The 17,843-nt window shown below is 48.1% G+C and overlaps 5 protein-coding genes across 5 annotated transcripts; 3 read left to right on the top strand and 2 right to left on the bottom strand.

Annotated features, from left to right (window-relative positions):
- Positions 1 to 1,363: 1,363 nt before the first annotated feature.
- On the top strand, positions 1,364 to 3,962 carry K441DRAFT_634250 (SPX-domain-containing protein). The gene is made up of 2 exons (XM_067646402.1): positions 1,364 to 2,161; positions 2,209 to 3,962. Exons 1-2 carry the CDS (start codon positions 1,468 to 1,470, stop codon positions 3,849 to 3,851), a joined length of 2,337 nt encoding a protein of 778 aa, XP_067505078.1. The 5' UTR covers positions 1,364 to 1,467; the 3' UTR covers positions 3,852 to 3,962.
- Positions 3,963 to 5,619: 1,657 nt separating this feature from the next.
- On the top strand, positions 5,620 to 8,840 carry K441DRAFT_608991 (peptidase S41 family protein). The gene is made up of 2 exons (XM_067645494.1): positions 5,620 to 6,422; positions 6,670 to 8,840. Exons 1-2 carry the CDS (start codon positions 6,009 to 6,011, stop codon positions 8,548 to 8,550), a joined length of 2,295 nt encoding a protein of 764 aa, XP_067505077.1. The 5' UTR covers positions 5,620 to 6,008; the 3' UTR covers positions 8,551 to 8,840.
- A 56-nt stretch (positions 8,841 to 8,896) lies between these two features.
- On the bottom strand, positions 8,897 to 11,799 carry K441DRAFT_658285 (AICARFT/IMPCHase bienzyme). Its single transcript, XM_067648316.1, has 9 exons — positions 11,624 to 11,799; positions 11,308 to 11,573; positions 11,124 to 11,204; positions 11,058 to 11,070; positions 10,583 to 10,998; positions 10,349 to 10,531; positions 9,976 to 10,293; positions 9,863 to 9,923; positions 8,897 to 9,801 (listed from the first exon to the last, which is right to left on the bottom strand). Exons 1-9 carry the CDS (start codon positions 11,649 to 11,651, stop codon positions 9,362 to 9,364), a joined length of 1,806 nt encoding a protein of 601 aa, XP_067505076.1. The 5' UTR covers positions 11,652 to 11,799; the 3' UTR covers positions 8,897 to 9,361.
- A 133-nt stretch (positions 11,800 to 11,932) lies between these two features.
- Positions 11,933 to 13,726, top strand: K441DRAFT_608987 (uncharacterized protein). The gene is made up of 2 exons (XM_067645493.1): positions 11,933 to 12,632; positions 12,694 to 13,726. The coding sequence occupies exons 1-2, from the start codon at positions 12,124 to 12,126 to the stop codon at positions 13,574 to 13,576; spliced, it is 1,392 nt and encodes a 463-aa protein (XP_067505075.1). The 5' UTR covers positions 11,933 to 12,123; the 3' UTR covers positions 13,577 to 13,726.
- Positions 13,727 to 15,634: 1,908 nt separating this feature from the next.
- K441DRAFT_686455 (UV excision repair protein Rad23) lies at positions 15,635 to 17,158 on the bottom strand (the record flags this gene model as incomplete). Its single annotated transcript, XM_067651990.1, has 7 exons — positions 15,635 to 15,754; positions 15,803 to 16,309; positions 16,369 to 16,692; positions 16,751 to 16,830; positions 16,902 to 16,974; positions 17,037 to 17,084; positions 17,141 to 17,158. 7 exons carry the CDS (start codon positions 17,156 to 17,158, stop codon positions 15,635 to 15,637), a joined length of 1,170 nt encoding a protein of 389 aa, XP_067505074.1.
- Positions 17,159 to 17,843: the final 685 nt, after the last annotated feature.

Below are 17,843 nucleotides of genomic sequence, written 5' to 3'. Positions count from 1 at the left end.
ATTTTAGAACGGTAATAGTCTCTGCCTAGAAGTTAATAGTTCCTATCTAGAAAGCAATAAGGGCACTAAGGTTTTTATTAGCTTTTTTATTAGCGGTGTTTGTGTTATATATACACTATAGTCCTACTTTAATATTATTAAGGAACTTATTAGTATAGTTAATAAGGGTAAGGTAAGCTTTGCTAGGCTTAAAGGTCTTAGGGTATAGTAGGGAGCGGCGGATTATCTATATAATATTAAGGTATATTTTTATAAATAGGTCTATAAAAACGTTATAGGGGTTTTAAGTTTCGGCTATTTCGGCGTTATTAGTGTCGCCTATCTAGGCACTAGGTAAAAACTAAGGATTATTCTAGGACTGTATTAAGGACGTATTAGTTTTAGTAGAGGCGCATATAGGTCGCGATTGCTCTAGGGCAGAGGTTAATTAGCTAGGGTATAGGGAATTAGTGATTATAATAGGGCGCAAATTAAAGATACCACAAACTGTCACAGTGCTACAATAAAGTAGACTAAATAACTACGTTGTGGTATAAAGAGGGAAAGAAGGTGGAAAGGGGGTATTGTATACAAATAGTAGGGCCGGCCGCTAAGTCGCTAGTGGTGGGCCAGCCAACAGTAGGGAACAGTACGAGACAGTATGAAACAGTATGCGTCAGGTCAGTGCCGTGACAGGAAGGTAGTGGTTCGGGGGCTGGCGGTGGCTTTTTCGCGACCTGACTTCTGGAAGTAGGATATTAAGTAGGCTGTATAAGATCTATATCATTAGAAATATAGTTACGAACCGTTGTGGTGGTGTAATTAATTGATGAAGTTATCTATTCTCTACGCGACGCGACAAAGTTGATGTTCTTTAATCGCGTGCACGGGCCACAGCTCTAAGTATACTATCGATGCAAGGGATATCGCGGGCCAGAATCTCTACTTAAATATCTTATCTTTAAGCTAAAGGTCTATAATTAAGAAAAGAATATTAAAATGTTATAAATACTCATTATTATTAATTACAAGCAAAAATAATAAGTGGTTGTTGAAATTACTGGGGCTGACTTTACTAACATTTTGAGGGTGGCCCGAGGACTGGTGTGGTGAGTGGTCAAACACGTTAAATGAAATAGATGACTAATATTACCCCAAATTTTCTGAAGTATATTTGAATTGTGGCAAAAATTTATGTTAAGGATTACCTATAACCCCACGCCGATGTGATACATAGCTTTGATGGGATTGTCGAAAGATAACGGGCGGGTGGTAGACACCCCAACAGGCGGGGCGGCAGGCGATCTGTTTCGGTTGTCACCCCCGCCACGTGCATTTTGATTGGGCATGACCTCTGCTCACAATCTCTGCTCCCCACCGGCCTCAAGAGCTTCGTTCTTCCTTGTCCTACGTCCTTCCAGCTTGTCATTCCTAGCAACTTTACAGCTAATTATTCTAGCAATTTGAACCTTATCTTTACCATTTAGCATGAGATTCGGCAGCACCCTCCGCAAGACCATCTATCCGCCATGGAAGGACAAGTACGTTGACTATGATAAGCTCAAGAAGCTGTTGAAGGAGAGCGACATCGATTCGCCAATTGAGGAAGAGGATGATCAGTGGACAGCGGATGATGAGAGTGCGTTTGTGGACGAGCTCTGCAACGTCCAGTTGGAGAAGGTGCATTCTTTCCAAGTCGAGACCTACCAGAAGTTGCGTGACAGGACATCAGCCTGCGAAGCGAAACTAGACCCATTGGCAGTTGGCTTAAAGCCTGAACAAACAGAGGCTGGTGATGCAAATTCCTCTGCAGACAATGGAGAGAAGAAGTCGGAGGTTAGCCCGGTGGAGAGGGAGATGATTCTGAAAGGAGTCCTCAAGGAGTTGGATAACATCACCAAGGAGGTCAATGAGCTGGAGAAGTATAGCCGTATCAACTACACGGCTTTCTACAAGGCTACGAAGAAGCATGATAGGAAGCGCGGTGAGGCCTACAAGCTTCGAGCCTTCCTCGAAGCGCGGCTTTCAGAGTTGCCTTTCAACAAGGAGGACTACTCACCACTACTATACAGGCTATCGGCGATGTACTCTTTCGTCCGACAGAGTTTGGAGGGAAAGAAACAAGAAGCTCTGTCGTTCTCTGATAGCCAAATCGGGGGTGAAAGCTTTACTTCACACAAATGTACGCTAATTCTCCCTCGAGAGACACAATTGCTAACGAGTTACTAGTCTGGGTACATCCTGAGAACCTCCTTGAGGTAAAGACGGTCATCCTTCGCCGCCTTCCCGTGCTTGTATACAACCCGCAAACTTCCAAGATTGCCGAAGGCTCCCAACGTGACCCTACCCTTACATCTATATATTTTGATAACCCCAGTTTCTCTCTTTACACGAATAAGGTTAACAATGAACCGGATGCAGCTTCATTGCGTCTCCGTTGGTATGGCCAGCTGGCAGAAAAACCTGATGTCCTCTTCGAGAGGAAAGTAATCAATGATGGGAATAGCAGTGAGGAGCAGAGATTCCCGATAAAAGACAAATACGTTCAGCCATTCATCAAGGATACGTACAAGATGGAAAAGAGTATACAAAAGCTTCAGGAAAGGGTCGGAGAAGAAAGCAATGAGGTGGAGGAGTTCCAGAAGACGGTGGATGATATCCAAACATTCATCAAAGACAACGAGCTTCAACCTATCCTGCGAGCAAACTATACACGCACTGCTTTCCAGATACCCGGAGATGATAGAGTCAGGATATCTATGGATACAAATCTAGCTTTGATCCGTGAAGATGCCTTGGACATGGACAGGCCTTGCCGAGACCCTGATGATTGGCACCGAAGAGATATTGACGATGCTCAAATGGAGTATCCGTTTGATGGCATCCGGAAGGGCGAAATAAACCGGTTCCCATTTGCACTACTAGAAATCAAAATCAAGGGTAGGAAGAGGTACGAGTGGGTGGACGACCTAATGAACTCTCACCTTGTCAAGAAAGCCCCTCGGTTCTCCAAGTTTGTTCATGGTGTGGCAATGTTGTTCGAGGACAATGTCAACATTTTCCCATTCTGGCGAAGCGAAGTCGACACTGATATCAGACAAGAACCTCAGAAGGCCTTTGAAGAAGAACAAGAACGAAAGGCCAAGGCTGCAGAAGACGAATTTGCTGTGGGTAGCTTATTTGGCGTTAGAGCTAGCCCCAGCTTCAAGCCTGCTGTTCGCTCTCCCGTCGGTTCACCAGCAGGTCCAACGTCTCTCAGAGATCGTACTCCTCTTAGATCGTCGATCGATGCGCGATCTTCATTGTCGCACGCAACGAAAACGAATGGCAAAGATAAAGTCGGCGAGGAGATAGATTCTGACGAAGATAGCACACACGCCAGCTGGGATCAATCTCCTTTCGCCAAATCCACGGGTCTACGGTCCCTCTTGCCTTCATTCTCGTCGTCAAAGTACGCCCGCGCTCACCAACAGCGCCAAGTGAAACTACCTCCTGGCGTTCGCGACCCTGGGGTGTGGATTAAAGACCAAGGTCCTGTCAGAGTGGAGGCGAAAGTCTGGCTTGCTAACCAGCGTACCTTCATTAAGTGGCAGCATGTTACTATCCTGCTTGCCTCGCTTTCATTAGGTCTTTACAACGCCGCAGGGCAGACGAACGGGGTTGCCAAAGCGCTCGCTGTGGTCTATACACTTGTTGCACTCTTCACATTGCTGTGGGGCTATGGAATTTACATGTACAGAAACAGCCTTATCCATCAGAGGAGCGGGAAGGACTTTGACAATCGATTTGGTCCAGTGGTAGTATGTTTAGGTCTAATTATAGCGCTGTGCCTGAATTTTGGATTTAAGGTACGTATTCGTAAAATGTGGTGAAGTTGGGTTCTGTGCTGTGCCCCTTGGAGGATTAACAATGCGAGCTGACATCCGTTTACAGTATAATGCGATTATTACGGGTGACGCAAATAGGGACAAGGGTGTGAATTCAACATCCTACGAACACATCGAATTAGTATAAGTCTGTGGACATATACTCCGTAGCTTAGTTGGGGCAGTGCGGAATTCCGAGAAGTGTAATGGACGTGCAAGTCGCAATGGTCTCACAGAAAAGCGCTCTGGGTTTCACGCAAGCAATTTCCATTTCTGGACACTTTGTTTTACCTGTGACGTTCAATTAGTCTTGTGTATTTGTATACGTCTCACAAGATTGTATTCTACGTGATGTATACAGCTGCTTGTTTAATGCTATAATATGTTCCTGGCCGAGACAAGCGTATGGTTCAGGAGTATTAAAGTTTCAGGCGGCGCTTTTTGTACGCGTCCATTTTGTCATCCCGTATGAACCAGCACATTTTGGCCTTGCATAGCGTTCGAAAGTACAGACGTACCTAACCTGATGGGTGCAACCTTTCAGCCTTACGTCATTGCTACTGGTCGATTGTCTCTCAGCAATGATATTCAGGGATCGGAGTGCGGCATTGATGGATGAGCGTTTGTACCGCAATATCCTTCCTGTGACCATTAATTATATTTTAGGTGGCCGATGAGGATGCCACTCTTGCCACATTGCTTCTGGCGCAGATCGTTGGGAGATGTAACTCCCCGTTATTCTACATTGAGGTAGCAATCTATTCTACCACACTCGAATTTGGATGTGCAAGCCTGCCATATGTCCGGCGGTGCATTTTGTCAGCATTGGCTGGGTGCTTTGCAAGCCGTACGCTTGGCTTATGGCCAGAATACTTCGACGAAAACAACTCGTCATTAGGTAAGACACAATCGTGTTCGTGAAAGGAGGTACTCGACAAGGCTGGCGTCATGCTGAGAAGCACCGCCGCAATCATATAGCGAAGGCGGAATCTGACAGCAGATCTTGGAACTTCCCAAAGAAGGCCGTCTCCAGAAGCTCTGAAGAAGACTATTACAGCAGTTTCGTTTGAGCAAGATTAGTAGGTCACGGCACTAAAATTCCCAATTTCGAGAACATTGAGCATAGCAAATCATCATTTGCAGACTGCCGTGATTCGGAGAGATTGCATCCCTGATGCTGATCCTTTGATGTGCCCTACTAACCAACAGTCACATCGGATGTTGGGGTGGTCGGCACAAGAGGCTGCTGGGCACTGGTTGCAAGGATGAATGACAAGGTCAAGGCGGCGCCTCTCCCGCAATTCGACGTCTGTCGACCACTGCCAGCAGCTTTCCCTCCTGTCACTGCTGTATTCGCTGTCATGCGCTTGTTCTCAAGACCAACCAAACGAATGGCCTTTTTATGAGTGTGACCCTCATGCCCTGCACTACTCTCGGCCCCCTGACAACCAGTCCCTCTGTAAGTTTTCGCATGCTTCGAACCGGTAAGGATACACAGGGACTATCTCCACAAATGTCACCTCTTCGCGTGACGCAGCACCGCCAACGCGCTTGCCGTAGGTCCGGATCTGGCATCTTTTCAGGTCCGATTGGCAGTACCTTGAATTGCATGGAGATCTGGTTGAAAAGGCCAGCACGCTAGTGCATGGTAACCAGCGGTCGTCTCCCAAACAACGGCCGCAGAGGCGGTGCTCCACGAGCTATGGGGCAAACATTGACAGTGCGCCTAGCCCTTCTATTTTTCTTTAACAAGGCAACTTGCGTCACTGCTGCGAGAGATTGTACTTACTATATATTTTGCACACCGTGTTTGACGCCCCGTAGCTCCACCAGAACATCCCCTTCGGAGCTTTGTGCTACTCATATTCACCCCACATGGCCGCGCCCTCAACCACATTTCTTCCTAAGTCTTATTCCCGTTGATCCCGCGGTGCCACTCGTTTTGGGGCGAAGTTGTTTGGGCCCGGGTTCACTCATTGCACATCTTTTTTTTCCACATATATATCCCTTCAGCCTCACTCGTCTTTGGTCAAGTTTGCTCCAAAAGGGTTTCACCACCGTCACTGCACTAGCATTTACTTGTTGAAAGGACCTTGAAGCAATTCAACAAAAGCACTGTATCGATTACGACCCGTTTTCTAAAGCTTTCGAACCCACATAATAATGCGTATCACAACATTCGCTGCCCTAGCAAGCTTACTCTCCCTAACCTCTTCCACTCCGGTCGCAGCTCCAGCACCAAAACTTCAAGTCCTCCATGCACGCCAAAATGCTACCAACACGACCACACCATGCGCTTCTGTATCCTTGGCCTATTTTAACCAAGTCAATCCATCGCCGACTGTACCTGCGAAGATGGCCATGGACTGCATCAAGAGTGTCCCGCTCAATGTTACTTCCGCCAAAGTGCTACTTAGTGAAATTCGGCCATATATCAATTGGCAGAGCACGCTTTCGTTTTTGAAGAACCCACCTACCGAGTACGTGGCCAAGATTCAGCGGGCCGTGGATATTTTGGGCGGACTAGATGCGATTGAGGCGAATGTGACTGCTGGTGCTTATGGAGGAGAGTATGAGGTGAGTTGCCACCAATTTTTTCACGTATTCCGGAGGGAATTTCCCTAAGGTGTTGAGGGTTCGGATGGATGGATGTGATTGGCGGGCGCGTGATTTTCAAGGACGGCACATCACAAAGCTGCATTCAAGATTAAGTATTTTCGATGATACTAGCACCAACTTCCGCTTCTCACTTCTCGCAGTTATTACAAGATGCGGCTAGAGGAGATTAGAGCTCATTTTAAGAACGTACCTGACATATTTCTAGTTCGGAATGGCGCTCTACCAACTCATCCAATCTGCGCATGACGGCCATTTCACCTTCGTGCCAGATTCCGTGGGTAACGTCTTCAACTTTGGTAGGACTGTACCGTTGGTCTCCGTTTCCGAAGACGGGCAAAAATTGCCTGCTGTGTTCGCTTACACCGATGTCCTTGGCTCGCATTTCAATAACATCTCGTATACTCCTTCTGCCGTAGTATCAATCGATGGCGAGGATGTTAATACGTTCCTCGAAAACTGGAGCCAGTGGGGCTCACTGCAAGATCGGGATGCACTCTACAACAACGTCTTCTATGAGCTCGCCCAAGTGTCGCTTGGAGGGTCTGGCACCGGAACTGGAACTTTCACTGGCGGTGGACGTGGTCGGTGGGTCTACCCTGGTCCTACCACTACGCTTAAGTTTGCCAACGGCACCACGGGCACTTTCCAAAACTACGCCCGAGTGCTAGTTAACTTCCGAGGTATTGAGTCTGGCGAGGACCTTGCCAAGAATTACTTCTATTACGGGGCGGCCGGTCAAGCTAGCCAGGCGAACATTAATAAACAAGCCATTGCAGCCACTACCACGACCGAAGTGAAGGTCGCTGCAGCTACTAGAAGCTCACCCCCTGGCTACCCTGCTGTCGTAGTGGAGGGTCCTCAGAATCTCATCAACGGATACTATATTGACGCGCCCGGTTACGAAGATGTTGCAGTTCTTTCAGTGCCCAATTTTGTTGGAGATGTCAGTGCCGAGATACCCTTCCAACAAACCACTCAGAACTTTCTTCCAAAAGCCGTTGCAGATGGCAAGACTAAGTTGATCATCGACGTCTCGGCCAATGGTGGTGGTACCATCTTGCAAGGCTACGACATGTTTAAGCAACTGTTCCCATCCATATTACCCTACGGTGCGACGCGATTCCGCGCACACGAAGCCCTCGACCTAATCGGACAGAGCACCAGCGCCTTTGCAACAGCATACCCACGCTCAATTACTCAACCCAACGCCACGATATCTGAAGCGCAAGCTACATACTTCGACTATCAGACCGATGCCAATGTTAACTACCAACCCTTCAAGTCTTGGGCAGACAAATTCGGCCCGGTGACCTACAATGGCGATAACTTCACCTTCATCGCGCGCTGGAACCTGTCCGATGTCCTCATAGAATACAACTCCGGCGGCATCGACATCACAGGCTACGGCCCACGCGCCAACTTCACCCAGCAGCCCTTCAAAGCCGAGAACATCGTCATCGTCTACGACGGCTACTGTGCATCGACCTGCACAATCTTTTCAGAGCTGATGCGGCAGCAAGGCGGCGTGAAGACCATCGCCATGGGGGGCCGCTCGAACCGCAACGCGATCCAGGCCGTCGGCGGCGTCAAGGGCACCAGCTACTACCAGTGGGGCTACATCCAGGCGCTCGCGCAGGGCGCCATCACCGACGCGGCGCCGGACCAGCAGCAGCGCTACAACAGCAGCGTCCTGCGCGACTACTACTCCGACACGCCTTTCGCGCGCGCCGCCGCGCCGCCGGGCGCCAATGTTCGTGATGGATTGCGCCAGAACGACACGTCCGGCGTGCCGCTGCAGTTCCGCTACGAGGAGGCGGATTGCCGCCTCTACTACACGCCGGAGATGACGGTCGATGTCACGGCCATCTGGAAGGCGGCGGCGGATGCCAGGTGGGGGAGCGGCAAGTGTGTGGGCGGGCAGACTGGGGCTAATTCCAGGCGCGAGGAAAAGGAGGTCACGACGTCGTTGGGGAAGAGAGGTAATTTCAGAGGCCGTGCGGCGCTGAGCATGAAAGAGGCGCTGGAGCGGAGTTTGACGCTTGAGACGGAGCCGCTGATGCAGGGAGATGGGTTCATGGTGCCGTAATTTAGGGCGTGGGGAGTATGGCATGTATGGTCTGGTGGCTCATATTGCATTGCATGTTTTTACGATGAGCGTATAAGCGCTATGAGTGACTATGATAGCCCTTACATTTTCTTGTTATTCGGGCCAGGGAAAAGGGAATATCAACGCTGTAATGTGTGGTATGGTGATTTCGGGACTACATAATTGAATTGGTTTGGGCATTGGCAATTTTGCACAAATGGCTTGACAGGTGAAGTTGCGAGGGTTATGACAAAGTTCTCGTAAGGCTGGTAGGGATGCAAGGTTCGGCCTACAATAGTGCAACATCAAAAGTTAAGCACATATAGCTGAAAGCAAGTGTTAATCACGCACGGAACATTTCGAGTTCGATTGACTAACGGCCTGGGGTGTGATTAATTATTCTTAAAAACGATGATAAATTTGTCCCGACTGATTGGTAGGATTATCAACGTTTTTGGTGGGACCCGAAAAGACAGTGTAAGCCCGAGCTCTGTTCTAGGTGATTACATGCGTTAATGGAATTATGAACGGCCTATTATGGAAGTGTATGAAGCAGAATGTACGGGTAGACTGAATCACAGTCCTGATTCGGGCCGACAAACTGGCACAGCGAGGTCAATTCGCAGTAGTTGCTGGACTACACTCCTAACCCTGGAGATCTAAATGAGGCAGACGGTTGAGCGGTCTAGTCTCTAGATACGTAGTGCAATGGTAGCTACGTAGCCAATGACCTGTCTTACAAATCAAGACACTGCCCAGAACTTTTGTGATCCTCGCCGCTAATTTTGGCATAGAAATCCATAATCCCTTTCTAGTGATGGAAAAGTCGGATATGTTGCTCCACAAACGTAATACCCAGTTTTTCTGCTGTATCGAAAACAGCCTGATCATTTTGGCTGCCCGTTGGAGCCGCGATATACTTCACTCCACTCCTTGCTGCTCTGAACACGTTGTCAATGAATGGGAAGAAAGCATCGGAGCTCACAGCCACTTCTGATAGTTTCTCCAGGAATGCCTTGCGTTCTTCTGCACTAAATGGTTGCGGAACCTGTCCCTCTTCAAAATTCGCCTCGAAATCCTCACGTTCTATACCAGATTCGGGCACAGAGCCGCTACATATCATATCGATCGCATTCGATTTGGAGGGCCGTTTAGTACCCTTCTTCCACTTGAGGGACAGAGTACGTTCATGGAAGCGCATCCACCAATTATCGGCCTTGTCACCTGCAAGACGCGTGCAATGAATACGTGCTAAGAAACTGTCAGTTTTTTTGTTCGAAACAAACGTAGGTGAGCAAGGGGCAGGACTTACATTGTTGGCCGGCACCTAAGCCAATGATTTGCCCATTGAGAGCATAACAAACACTATTTGACTAAAAAGACTAAGTTTTATCGTCTTGAGAGGGTTCTGTTCTTCTCACTCACTTGGGTATATTTTAGGGCAATTGTGGCAACAGTAAGATCCCGTAACGCGGACTCAGGCAATGCGCCAAAGTCTTTGGGAGTGATGATAGTGTTGAACGTATCCGATGGTGAGATGCGAGCGTCGTTACGATGTTGCCGGAGGTTGATCCCATACACACTTCTCGTTTCAGTCGCTGGTGGTTCATATTCTAGGTCTATCTCTAGGATCAAGTATTTTCCACCTTTCTTCTTCTTTAGTATCTCTAACGCTTCATCCGAGTACTTTGGTGCGATGACACCGTCAGAAACTTCCCGACTGATGATCTTTGCGGTGGGAACCTATATGATACTCAAGTCAACGATAGGTTATGGAAGAAGGGCTTGTTTAACATACGTCGACTTCCTCAGATAGTGCAATCATGTCACCAAAACTCGACATGCGGTCAGCACCTCGTGCACGGGCGTAGGCTTGCGCAAGGCCGGAACTTCCAATGCCATCTATATCATCAACCATGTAGACCTTCCTCTCAACCTCGCTTAGGGGCACTCCAATAGCAGCACCAGCTGGTGATACGTGCTTCAAACCAGTTAGCTCAGCTACCACCTAAAATTTTGCTAACCCCCTTACCTTGAAGCTCGCAGCAGCTGGGTATTGCAGAGCCTGACTAAGCTCCTTCACCAGTGGCCATGAGTTGAAAGCGTCGAGAAGGTTAATGTATCCTGGTGCTCCACAAAGGACCTTGAAAGGCAACCTAGAGTCTTTCATGAACACGGTTGCAGGTTTCTGGTGCGGGTTCGCGCCATATCGCAGTGCCAATTGTTGGAACCCATCACTAGCGTACTTCTTCCTGAAGAAGTCTGAGATCGCAGTGTCATAGTCTGCTGTTTGCTCGAATGCCTTCAGTGCATACATCTGTCGGCTTTTTTCAGATACTTCTCCGTCTTTCTCCAGTTCTGTTAGGAAGTCATGATAATCCTTAGGATCGCTAATGATGGTTACTCGGGAGTGGTTCTTGGCCGCCGCTCGAAGTAGTGTGACGCCACCTAGAAAGGTACTTTTCATCAGTTTGGTGCTGTGCCAAAGGTACTCAGAAGGAGACTACCTATGTCAATCTCCTATGCTGCGTCAGAGATGGTACTTTTTAAATATAGGATGATACGGTTCGCACCTCCACAGCCTCTGGTATTGTAACGTTGATCTTTGCGACAGTCTCCGAAAATGGATATAAATTGCAGACTACATAGTCGATCTAGATATTATAATACGTCAGCATTGATGTCTCATTTTCGTTTTCCACTAGTGTTCCCTAGTGGAGTGTATCTAGCCGCTACGTTTTCCACCTTTCATCTCACCTTCTCAATACTGTGTTCGGCCAAATCTTTCGCGTCTGAAGCAAGATCTCTAGCCAATATGCCGCCATGGACCGCTGGATGTAGAGTCTTCACTCGTCCTCCAAGCATCTCTGGAGCTTTCGTGATGGCTGAAACATCTTCGACCGGGAAATTGGCTTCACGAATCATTCGTGCGGTTCCACCAGATGCAAGCATCTTGACTCCTCGATCCTGGAGGCCTTTCGCAAGGTCTAGAAGACCTGTCTTGTCGTACACAGATAAAATAGCTGGCCGAGGTTAGCGGATACCTCATTGGAGGGAGATGAGCGCTAAGCACCCGTTTTCTGCCCGCCATCTGAAGACATTGCGACGGTATTTCCAGCAGCTAGTTCAGTAGCAGGACGATTCTTTCCAAATTAAGTGGACAGAAGTAGTTACAGAAGGAATTGAAAACAAAGACGATGCCTTTCGCCTGTGCCTCAATGGATTTTCTCGATAAGTTTTAACTTCCCTGACGATTGTGCTGCCCCTCTATCCAAGCTCGCAAGGCTGTGCATTCAGGAAAAATAAAAATCCGAAACACCGGCTATATGAGACCCTAAATTAGACTAGCGCCTATGAATGCAAGAAAACACGCTGTACGCGATATAAATACTAATTGCTCTATTTGTAATACTATATGCCGCTTGTTTTACTCACTTATTTTGAGGAGCGTAGCCTATATTGATTTTCTCTTTTCCTCAGTAATTTGATAAACATTTTCATTCTTACATCCGGACTTCGGAGATCGTGCCGAGGATCATAGACGGCAACTATTCTAGGATCCACATAGACAAGATGGAGGGTGGAAATGAAGAGCTTATTCAACATTTAAAAGCCGTTCTTTTAGACCTGACAGCAAATCCTTACTCGGAGGTGGCCTGTCCTCCAACTGCCCAGCGTCGAGCTTCAGTAGCTCTGATCCTCCGCATTCAGCCGCATCACTCCCACTGGCCCGCTCCACAATCCAGGCATGCCCGTCCTTACGGCCAGCGCCGCAGGTCCTCCGCTGCCTCTGACCGCAAGCTTTCTCTCAAAGATGTATTAGACACTTTCTTTGACCAAGATTGGGTCAAGCATGGGGACCCGGAAATATTGTTCATCAAGCGCGCAACCAGGGTAGGGGACAAATGGAATGGCCATGTAGCCCTCCCAGGCGGTAAGAGAGACCCGGAAGACGAGGATGATCAGGTTACGGCGGTCCGAGAAGCTATGGAGGAGGTGGGCGTAGATTTGTCCTACGCACATGCGCTCTGCATTGGGAACCTGCCACAACGAGTCGTTACCACATCGTGGGGGAAAGTGCCGTAAGTAAATGAATCCTATTCCTGATTGAAACGAAGTGTCAAGCTGACCGACAGCTCTTAGATTAATGGTGCTCTGCCCGTACGTTTTCCTCCTTACCCATCATGACGTTCCTCCTCTCCGGTTACAACCTACAGAAGTCGCGTCGATTCACTGGGTCTCTCTGCGCGCTTTGCTCTCCCCCGCACAAAGGACGTATGAGTATGCGGACGTCTCGAATCGCTTAGCTAAACAAGAATTGGGCATTAAGAGATGGTTTCTACAGGCTATGCTCAGTAAGATGATGTTTGCTGCAGTACAACTCATTCCTTCGGAAAGCATATACTGCAGCTCCATACCCGGATTTATTCCAGAATTCGAAGCTGGCGGTAAAAGCTCCACAGACGGAAAACTAAAACGATGGCGGAAGAGCGGGAAAGCTGGCTCAACAGCCACGCAGAAACCCCTCCTTCTCTGGGGCCTCACCCTAGGCGTGATCTCGGACTTCTTGGAGCATATACCGCCTCATAAGGCACTAGAGCTCTGGACATATCCAACTTTTACGAACTGGGATGTTCGTTTCACATTATGGGCCATGTCGTATTCCTTCCGAAAACAGAAGCAGATAGAAATGATGCAAACACCAAATGACGCTGCGCCAGCATCAGCGGTAATTGACGAGAGAGTTGATGCAGCAGGGATGCCGAAGCAAGATTTGTCGGAGAGCGGATCAGTAGAGGAGGTGCAACCTGGAGAGGTCGGAATAGGTGGATTGGGTGTAGGTAGGCATTGGGGAAGATCAAGAAGAGATGTATTAGGTTCAAGGGGGAGTGCTGTCAATTCTATGTTGGAAGGATACTATCCTATTATTCGAAAAGCAGTTACTGTGGCGTTGGTCGGGCGAATATCTATTGTTACTATCTTGGTAGCCTTTCTTTGGACGAAATACGGGAGAAAGAGGAGTTAAATAGATTGGTCAACAATAATCATACACCCTACCCAAACAGCTACTAATATTATATCGGTATAGTAAAGTCGGATAAGCTGTTTGTAATAGGGTATAAGAGGTACCTTAAAAAGTTTAAGGGTATATAGAGGCGTAGTAGTAGAATACGGCCGCCGTATTAATGGAGGTGGTTACTTTGCCCCCTAATACGTTGGTTTAGCTAGTTTAATTAATTAGAATATATTAGTAGGAGAGGTTATAATATAAATGCATCGTGAACTATAGTAATAGCTGCTAAATTGGCCCTAGTATAGCTATTTAAGTTTAATGCGCGTTAGAGATGGCATACAAGTTGCATCTCTCAGACGCTTCGCAGAGGAATTTTGGGGGTGTAGGGGTCTAGGGGTAGCGCGAGGTTCTATTGGCTCAGTTAGTCTGAGCCGCTGATTGGCTCAGGAGTTTGCACGAGTTTGCAGAGTGGGTATATATTTTTAATTAAACGTTATTATTCTGTACGAATGCTCCGCGTATAAAAGCTCTACACGAGGCTCTGCACGAAACTCGAACCGTTGTGCTTGCTAGCAGTTACTGCTTTTCATTTTTGGTCATTGGGCTAGCATGTACGGCACTGGAGCCGGGGCAAACTCCCGTCCCGGAATGAGCTAGAGAGCGACGCGCATGCGTGTACAGTCAAAACTCTTTATAACGATGCAGGTCGTACGGCCGATCGTATCGTAATACCAATGGTATTGTTATACATAGAGTCACGTGTTAGGTTAATAAGCAGGAAATAAGAGGCCGCTACGTGNCCGGGTATCCTAAAAGGGTATAGGGCATCTACCTTACGGGCCAAGTAGGGCCCCTCCCATACAAANTCTCTACTGGTTATAACGATTTTGGTAGGGAAAACTTAACGATATTGTAAATAGTCAGTATATTGTAATATTACACTAAAACAACTTTGATCAAGGGGTGTAGATCGTAATATAGAGTATATCGTTGTAATCAAATATCGTACTAAAGAGTTTTGACTGTACTCGTTTGATGGCAGCTTTGGATTCATTTCGGACTAGGTTAGCTGGAAGGGCCCTCGTTGGGATACTAATAATAACCTTGTTCTATCTCATTAACGTTATGCGGCGTATTCTGAGAGAAAAGGAATTAAATTCACATTTCCAACCTTGCCGGAATTTATAGGAGCTAACCTATCCTTAATATTACTACTGATCCTTTTCTATATCCTAGCACTACTTATGGTAGTTTCTGTACTTATCTATCTAGCCTCGGTTCCATTGTTCCTGGTTTATGACTTTACACTGGTTTAAAAGAGAAAGTGGTATTTCATCTACCTGAATTCATATAATTGGTTTCTTTGGATTTCTGCAATTACTTTAGTTCTACCTTGCTGCGCTTTTGTTATATCTAAGGTGTATAAGAAGAGCTTAGTCGATTTTCTAGATGATTTGTCGTCGCGCACATGGCTTTTAGTCTATATTGCGTAGAAATTTGCGCTATATTTCGACTCTATCTTACCGACCGTACGGGCCGGAATACTTTGAAACCGGGCTGGGTTGATTGGCTAGAAATTTGAAGGGTGGGTAGTTATATTATGGATCCCGCCTGTGACACCGGGGCGGTGGTACAATACGGAGGTAGGCTCTTCTGTGGCATGGCATTAGCCTGCGTGCAGATAAAATTGTGGTTCTTGTGGGCATAACGTACCGGAAGTTTTCACTAATTCATCTAATTAAGTAAAAAAACAGAAAGGACTTGCTTGGAGAAGCTATTTTATTGCATTTCCATAAGGGCCGGGCTATCTACATTCCAGTCTGCCCGGTCCGACAGCATCGTCAGAAAGATAGCATCCCTAGCAAGGTATCTTACCATTACGCATGAAAAAAGAGATACCCCATGCCGCAATAACTAGAGAAAGAAATAAGGAATGCCAGCCTTATGAGGAGCAGGGTAATGCAACGCCATCAGTTCGGGGCAAAATGACCGTGACATGTCGTGCTCAATCGTTATAGGGCATGAGTCGTGGAGGCATTCCAAAAACCTGCAGTAGCTTTCTGAGTCTACTTATTGCTCATCAGGGTCCTCCGGCTGGTCGAATAGGAAGTTTGCGGCGAGCTCTTCGTTCTTGTCACAAGCAAAGTATGCCTGGATGACGAGGTCCCGTTCGAATCCAAGGCGACATAGCTGCATATGTTAGCATGTGAACGGTTGCCAGACAGTTGTCTAACTTACTCTCTCAATAGCTTCCCGTTCCTCCTCGGTGACGCTGATAGCCTGAGCGCCCGGTGGCAGAGGCGCGTCTTCATCAGCATCTTCAGCAAGAAGTGAGAGGAACTGCTCCGGATTGCTGGCAATCATTTGCGCTAATTGGGGATTCCCAGCGCCTACTTGCTGCAGAATCGGCTCCAGCATCTGAGGTTGCTGTTGCACAACTTGCCGCAGCTGCTGGAATTGTGGATTATTACGTAGAAATTCCAGGCTGCTTGCGCCCAAAGCCGCCGCACCTCCAGCTCCAGCACCTGCTTGAGCTCCTGCTGTTGCACCTGCTCGGGCACCACCAGGGCCCCGGCCGCCTTGCCCAGCTTGTGCAGCAGCTTCGAAGAGGTTGACGGGCTCGTCACCTCCTCCAGTTGTAGCAGCAGCGGCTGTGTTTCCACCAGTAGCAGGAGGGGGCGAAGTCGGACCTTGGGCTTGTCTTGGCGAAGCATGGGATTCTTGGAGGGCACTCTCCGGAATTCCCTTACAAGGTTCACGTTAGCAGAAGTTGAGATATGCGTTAGTAGGCAAGATTATCTTACTGTTAGGAGATACTCAACCGCACGATCAGGGTTGAAGTAAGCTGCCCGCATGGCGCGATCAATATCCGCTCTGGCAAAACCCATGCTCTCCATGTTCGCAATGGCGGCATCCCGCTCACTTCCCATTGTCAAAGCCGATGGGTCGTTGAATCGAATCGGGTCATTGGAGTGCGCTTGACTGACAGGTGCGGGGGAGGGGGTGGCGGGGACATTTTGTTGAGCTGTAGAACTTGACGGAGTGGGGGCTGCTGGAGCAGCAGGTGTCTGCACTGCTACTGGAACCGGTGTTGAGGGCGCAGGCTTACTTGATGATCCTGGCTTTGGCTAGAGGGTGTGAGCAGGAGGACGGTGACTATGATGTAACCTTTCCATAAGAACTAACCTTCGAAACCATGCATACAACGAAACCCTTCTCTTCAATATTATATGATTCTACAGTGTTGGAATCTTGTAAGATCTTGCCTATGGAAGCTGTTAGAACCAATGGCCTTGGCGATGCTCAACACAGCATGTCCGCGAGAGTGCCAACGTACCTGAATAGATCAACTTCTGTAATGAAGGCTCCCATCCTTTCTCGGCCGCGATCTTTGCCTTTACATCGGCGATCTAAATGAAAATGATTTGTCAGCTTTCCTGCAAGCTTTCGTAGATCCGAGAGCTATGCGTACCGTTTCAGAAGGTTCTGCATCAACGACGAACTTCTGTTGCTTCAGATCCTGGAGCGCTTAAGTCAGCTTTGTGTTAACTCGGAGCACCAGGCGGAGAGAGGTACCTTGAAAGTGAGCTTCATGGTGATAGTGGCTGCGAAGTAGCAGGGTGGTTGGAGCTGGAGCTGGAGTTATAGAGCTGGAGGCGGGGATGGTAAAAGATGCGAAGTTGAAACAACGGTAGAGCTTTATATTGCTCGTGTGTCAAAAGAGAACCAAATATGAATTTCGGAAGTGAATGGAAATGGCGGTTGCTAGATGCCTTTGCACAGGGCAAAGATGATGTCGAGATGTGGGTTGATGCTCCAGGCAGGAGCCTCTCGTCACCACCCAAGCCTTCACTCAACGACCCCAATGGAAACGCTCCGAAGCATCATGGTCGGAAAAACCCTTTTAGCTTGTGGCGAAGCGATACGGAGTGTGCCATAGGCTTACCTGCTGGCCAGGCTGCCGCTTAGGCAGCCGCTTGTCGGCTTTGTTGACGCCTCAGGCACCGCCATGTCTCTGAAACGCACCCAGGCGTTTCATCAGCCGCAGTCGTGCGACGAGATAGTTAAAATCTCACCAACAACACCGTCAGCTCTGACCTTTGTGCTAAGTCGACTGCCACGGCACACAGATTCTGTGCCGCTGTCCTACAGACCGACTTAGGCCATAACAAATGTTGTGCGAGCTGAACGCAGAAGGTAGGAGGGTAGGAAGACGTGGAAGCAATAGGCAATTGGCAATACGCACGGCAACGCTTACGATTCATTATTTGAGGCAACT

This window comes from Cenococcum geophilum (genome assembly GCF_001692895.1).
Source record: "Cenococcum geophilum 1.58 unplaced genomic scaffold K441scaffold_16, whole genome shotgun sequence".
Lineage (NCBI taxonomy): Eukaryota > Fungi > Ascomycota > Dothideomycetes > Gloniales > Gloniaceae > Cenococcum > Cenococcum geophilum.
Note: the sequence above shows the minus strand (reverse complement) of the source record. Positions and strands in the feature narration are given on the sequence as shown.

Excerpts from the sequence above, each read along its gene's own strand:
- K441DRAFT_658285 (XM_067648316.1), bottom strand. The coding sequence starts at position 11,651 with ATGTCTTCAGATGGCGGGCAGAAAACGG. Across the intron at positions 10,532-10,582 it reads CAGCTGCTGCGAGCTTCAAG|CACGTATCACCAGCTGGTGC; the intron begins GTAAGGGGGTTA and ends ACTGGTTTGAAG. Across the intron at positions 9,802-9,862 it reads CTTAGGTGCCGGCCAACAAT|CACGTATTCATTGCACGCGT; the intron begins GTAAGTCCTGCC and ends ACAGTTTCTTAG.
- K441DRAFT_634250 (XM_067646402.1), top strand. The coding sequence starts at position 1,468 with ATGAGATTCGGCAGCACCCTCCGCAAGACCATCTATCCGCCATGGAAG. Across the intron at positions 2,162-2,208 it reads AAGCTTTACTTCACACAAAT|TCTGGGTACATCCTGAGAAC; the intron begins GTACGCTAATTC and ends ACGAGTTACTAG.
- K441DRAFT_608987 (XM_067645493.1), top strand. The coding sequence starts at position 12,124 with ATGGAGGGTGGAAATGAAGAGCTTATTCAACATTTAAAAGCCGTTCTT. Across the intron at positions 12,633-12,693 it reads ACATCGTGGGGGAAAGTGCC|ATTAATGGTGCTCTGCCCGT; the intron begins GTAAGTAAATGA and ends GACAGCTCTTAG.
- K441DRAFT_608991 (XM_067645494.1), top strand. The coding sequence starts at position 6,009 with ATGCGTATCACAACATTCGCTGCCCTAGCAAGCTTACTCTCCCTAACC. Across the intron at positions 6,423-6,669 it reads CTTATGGAGGAGAGTATGAG|TTCGGAATGGCGCTCTACCA; the intron begins GTGAGTTGCCAC and ends ACATATTTCTAG.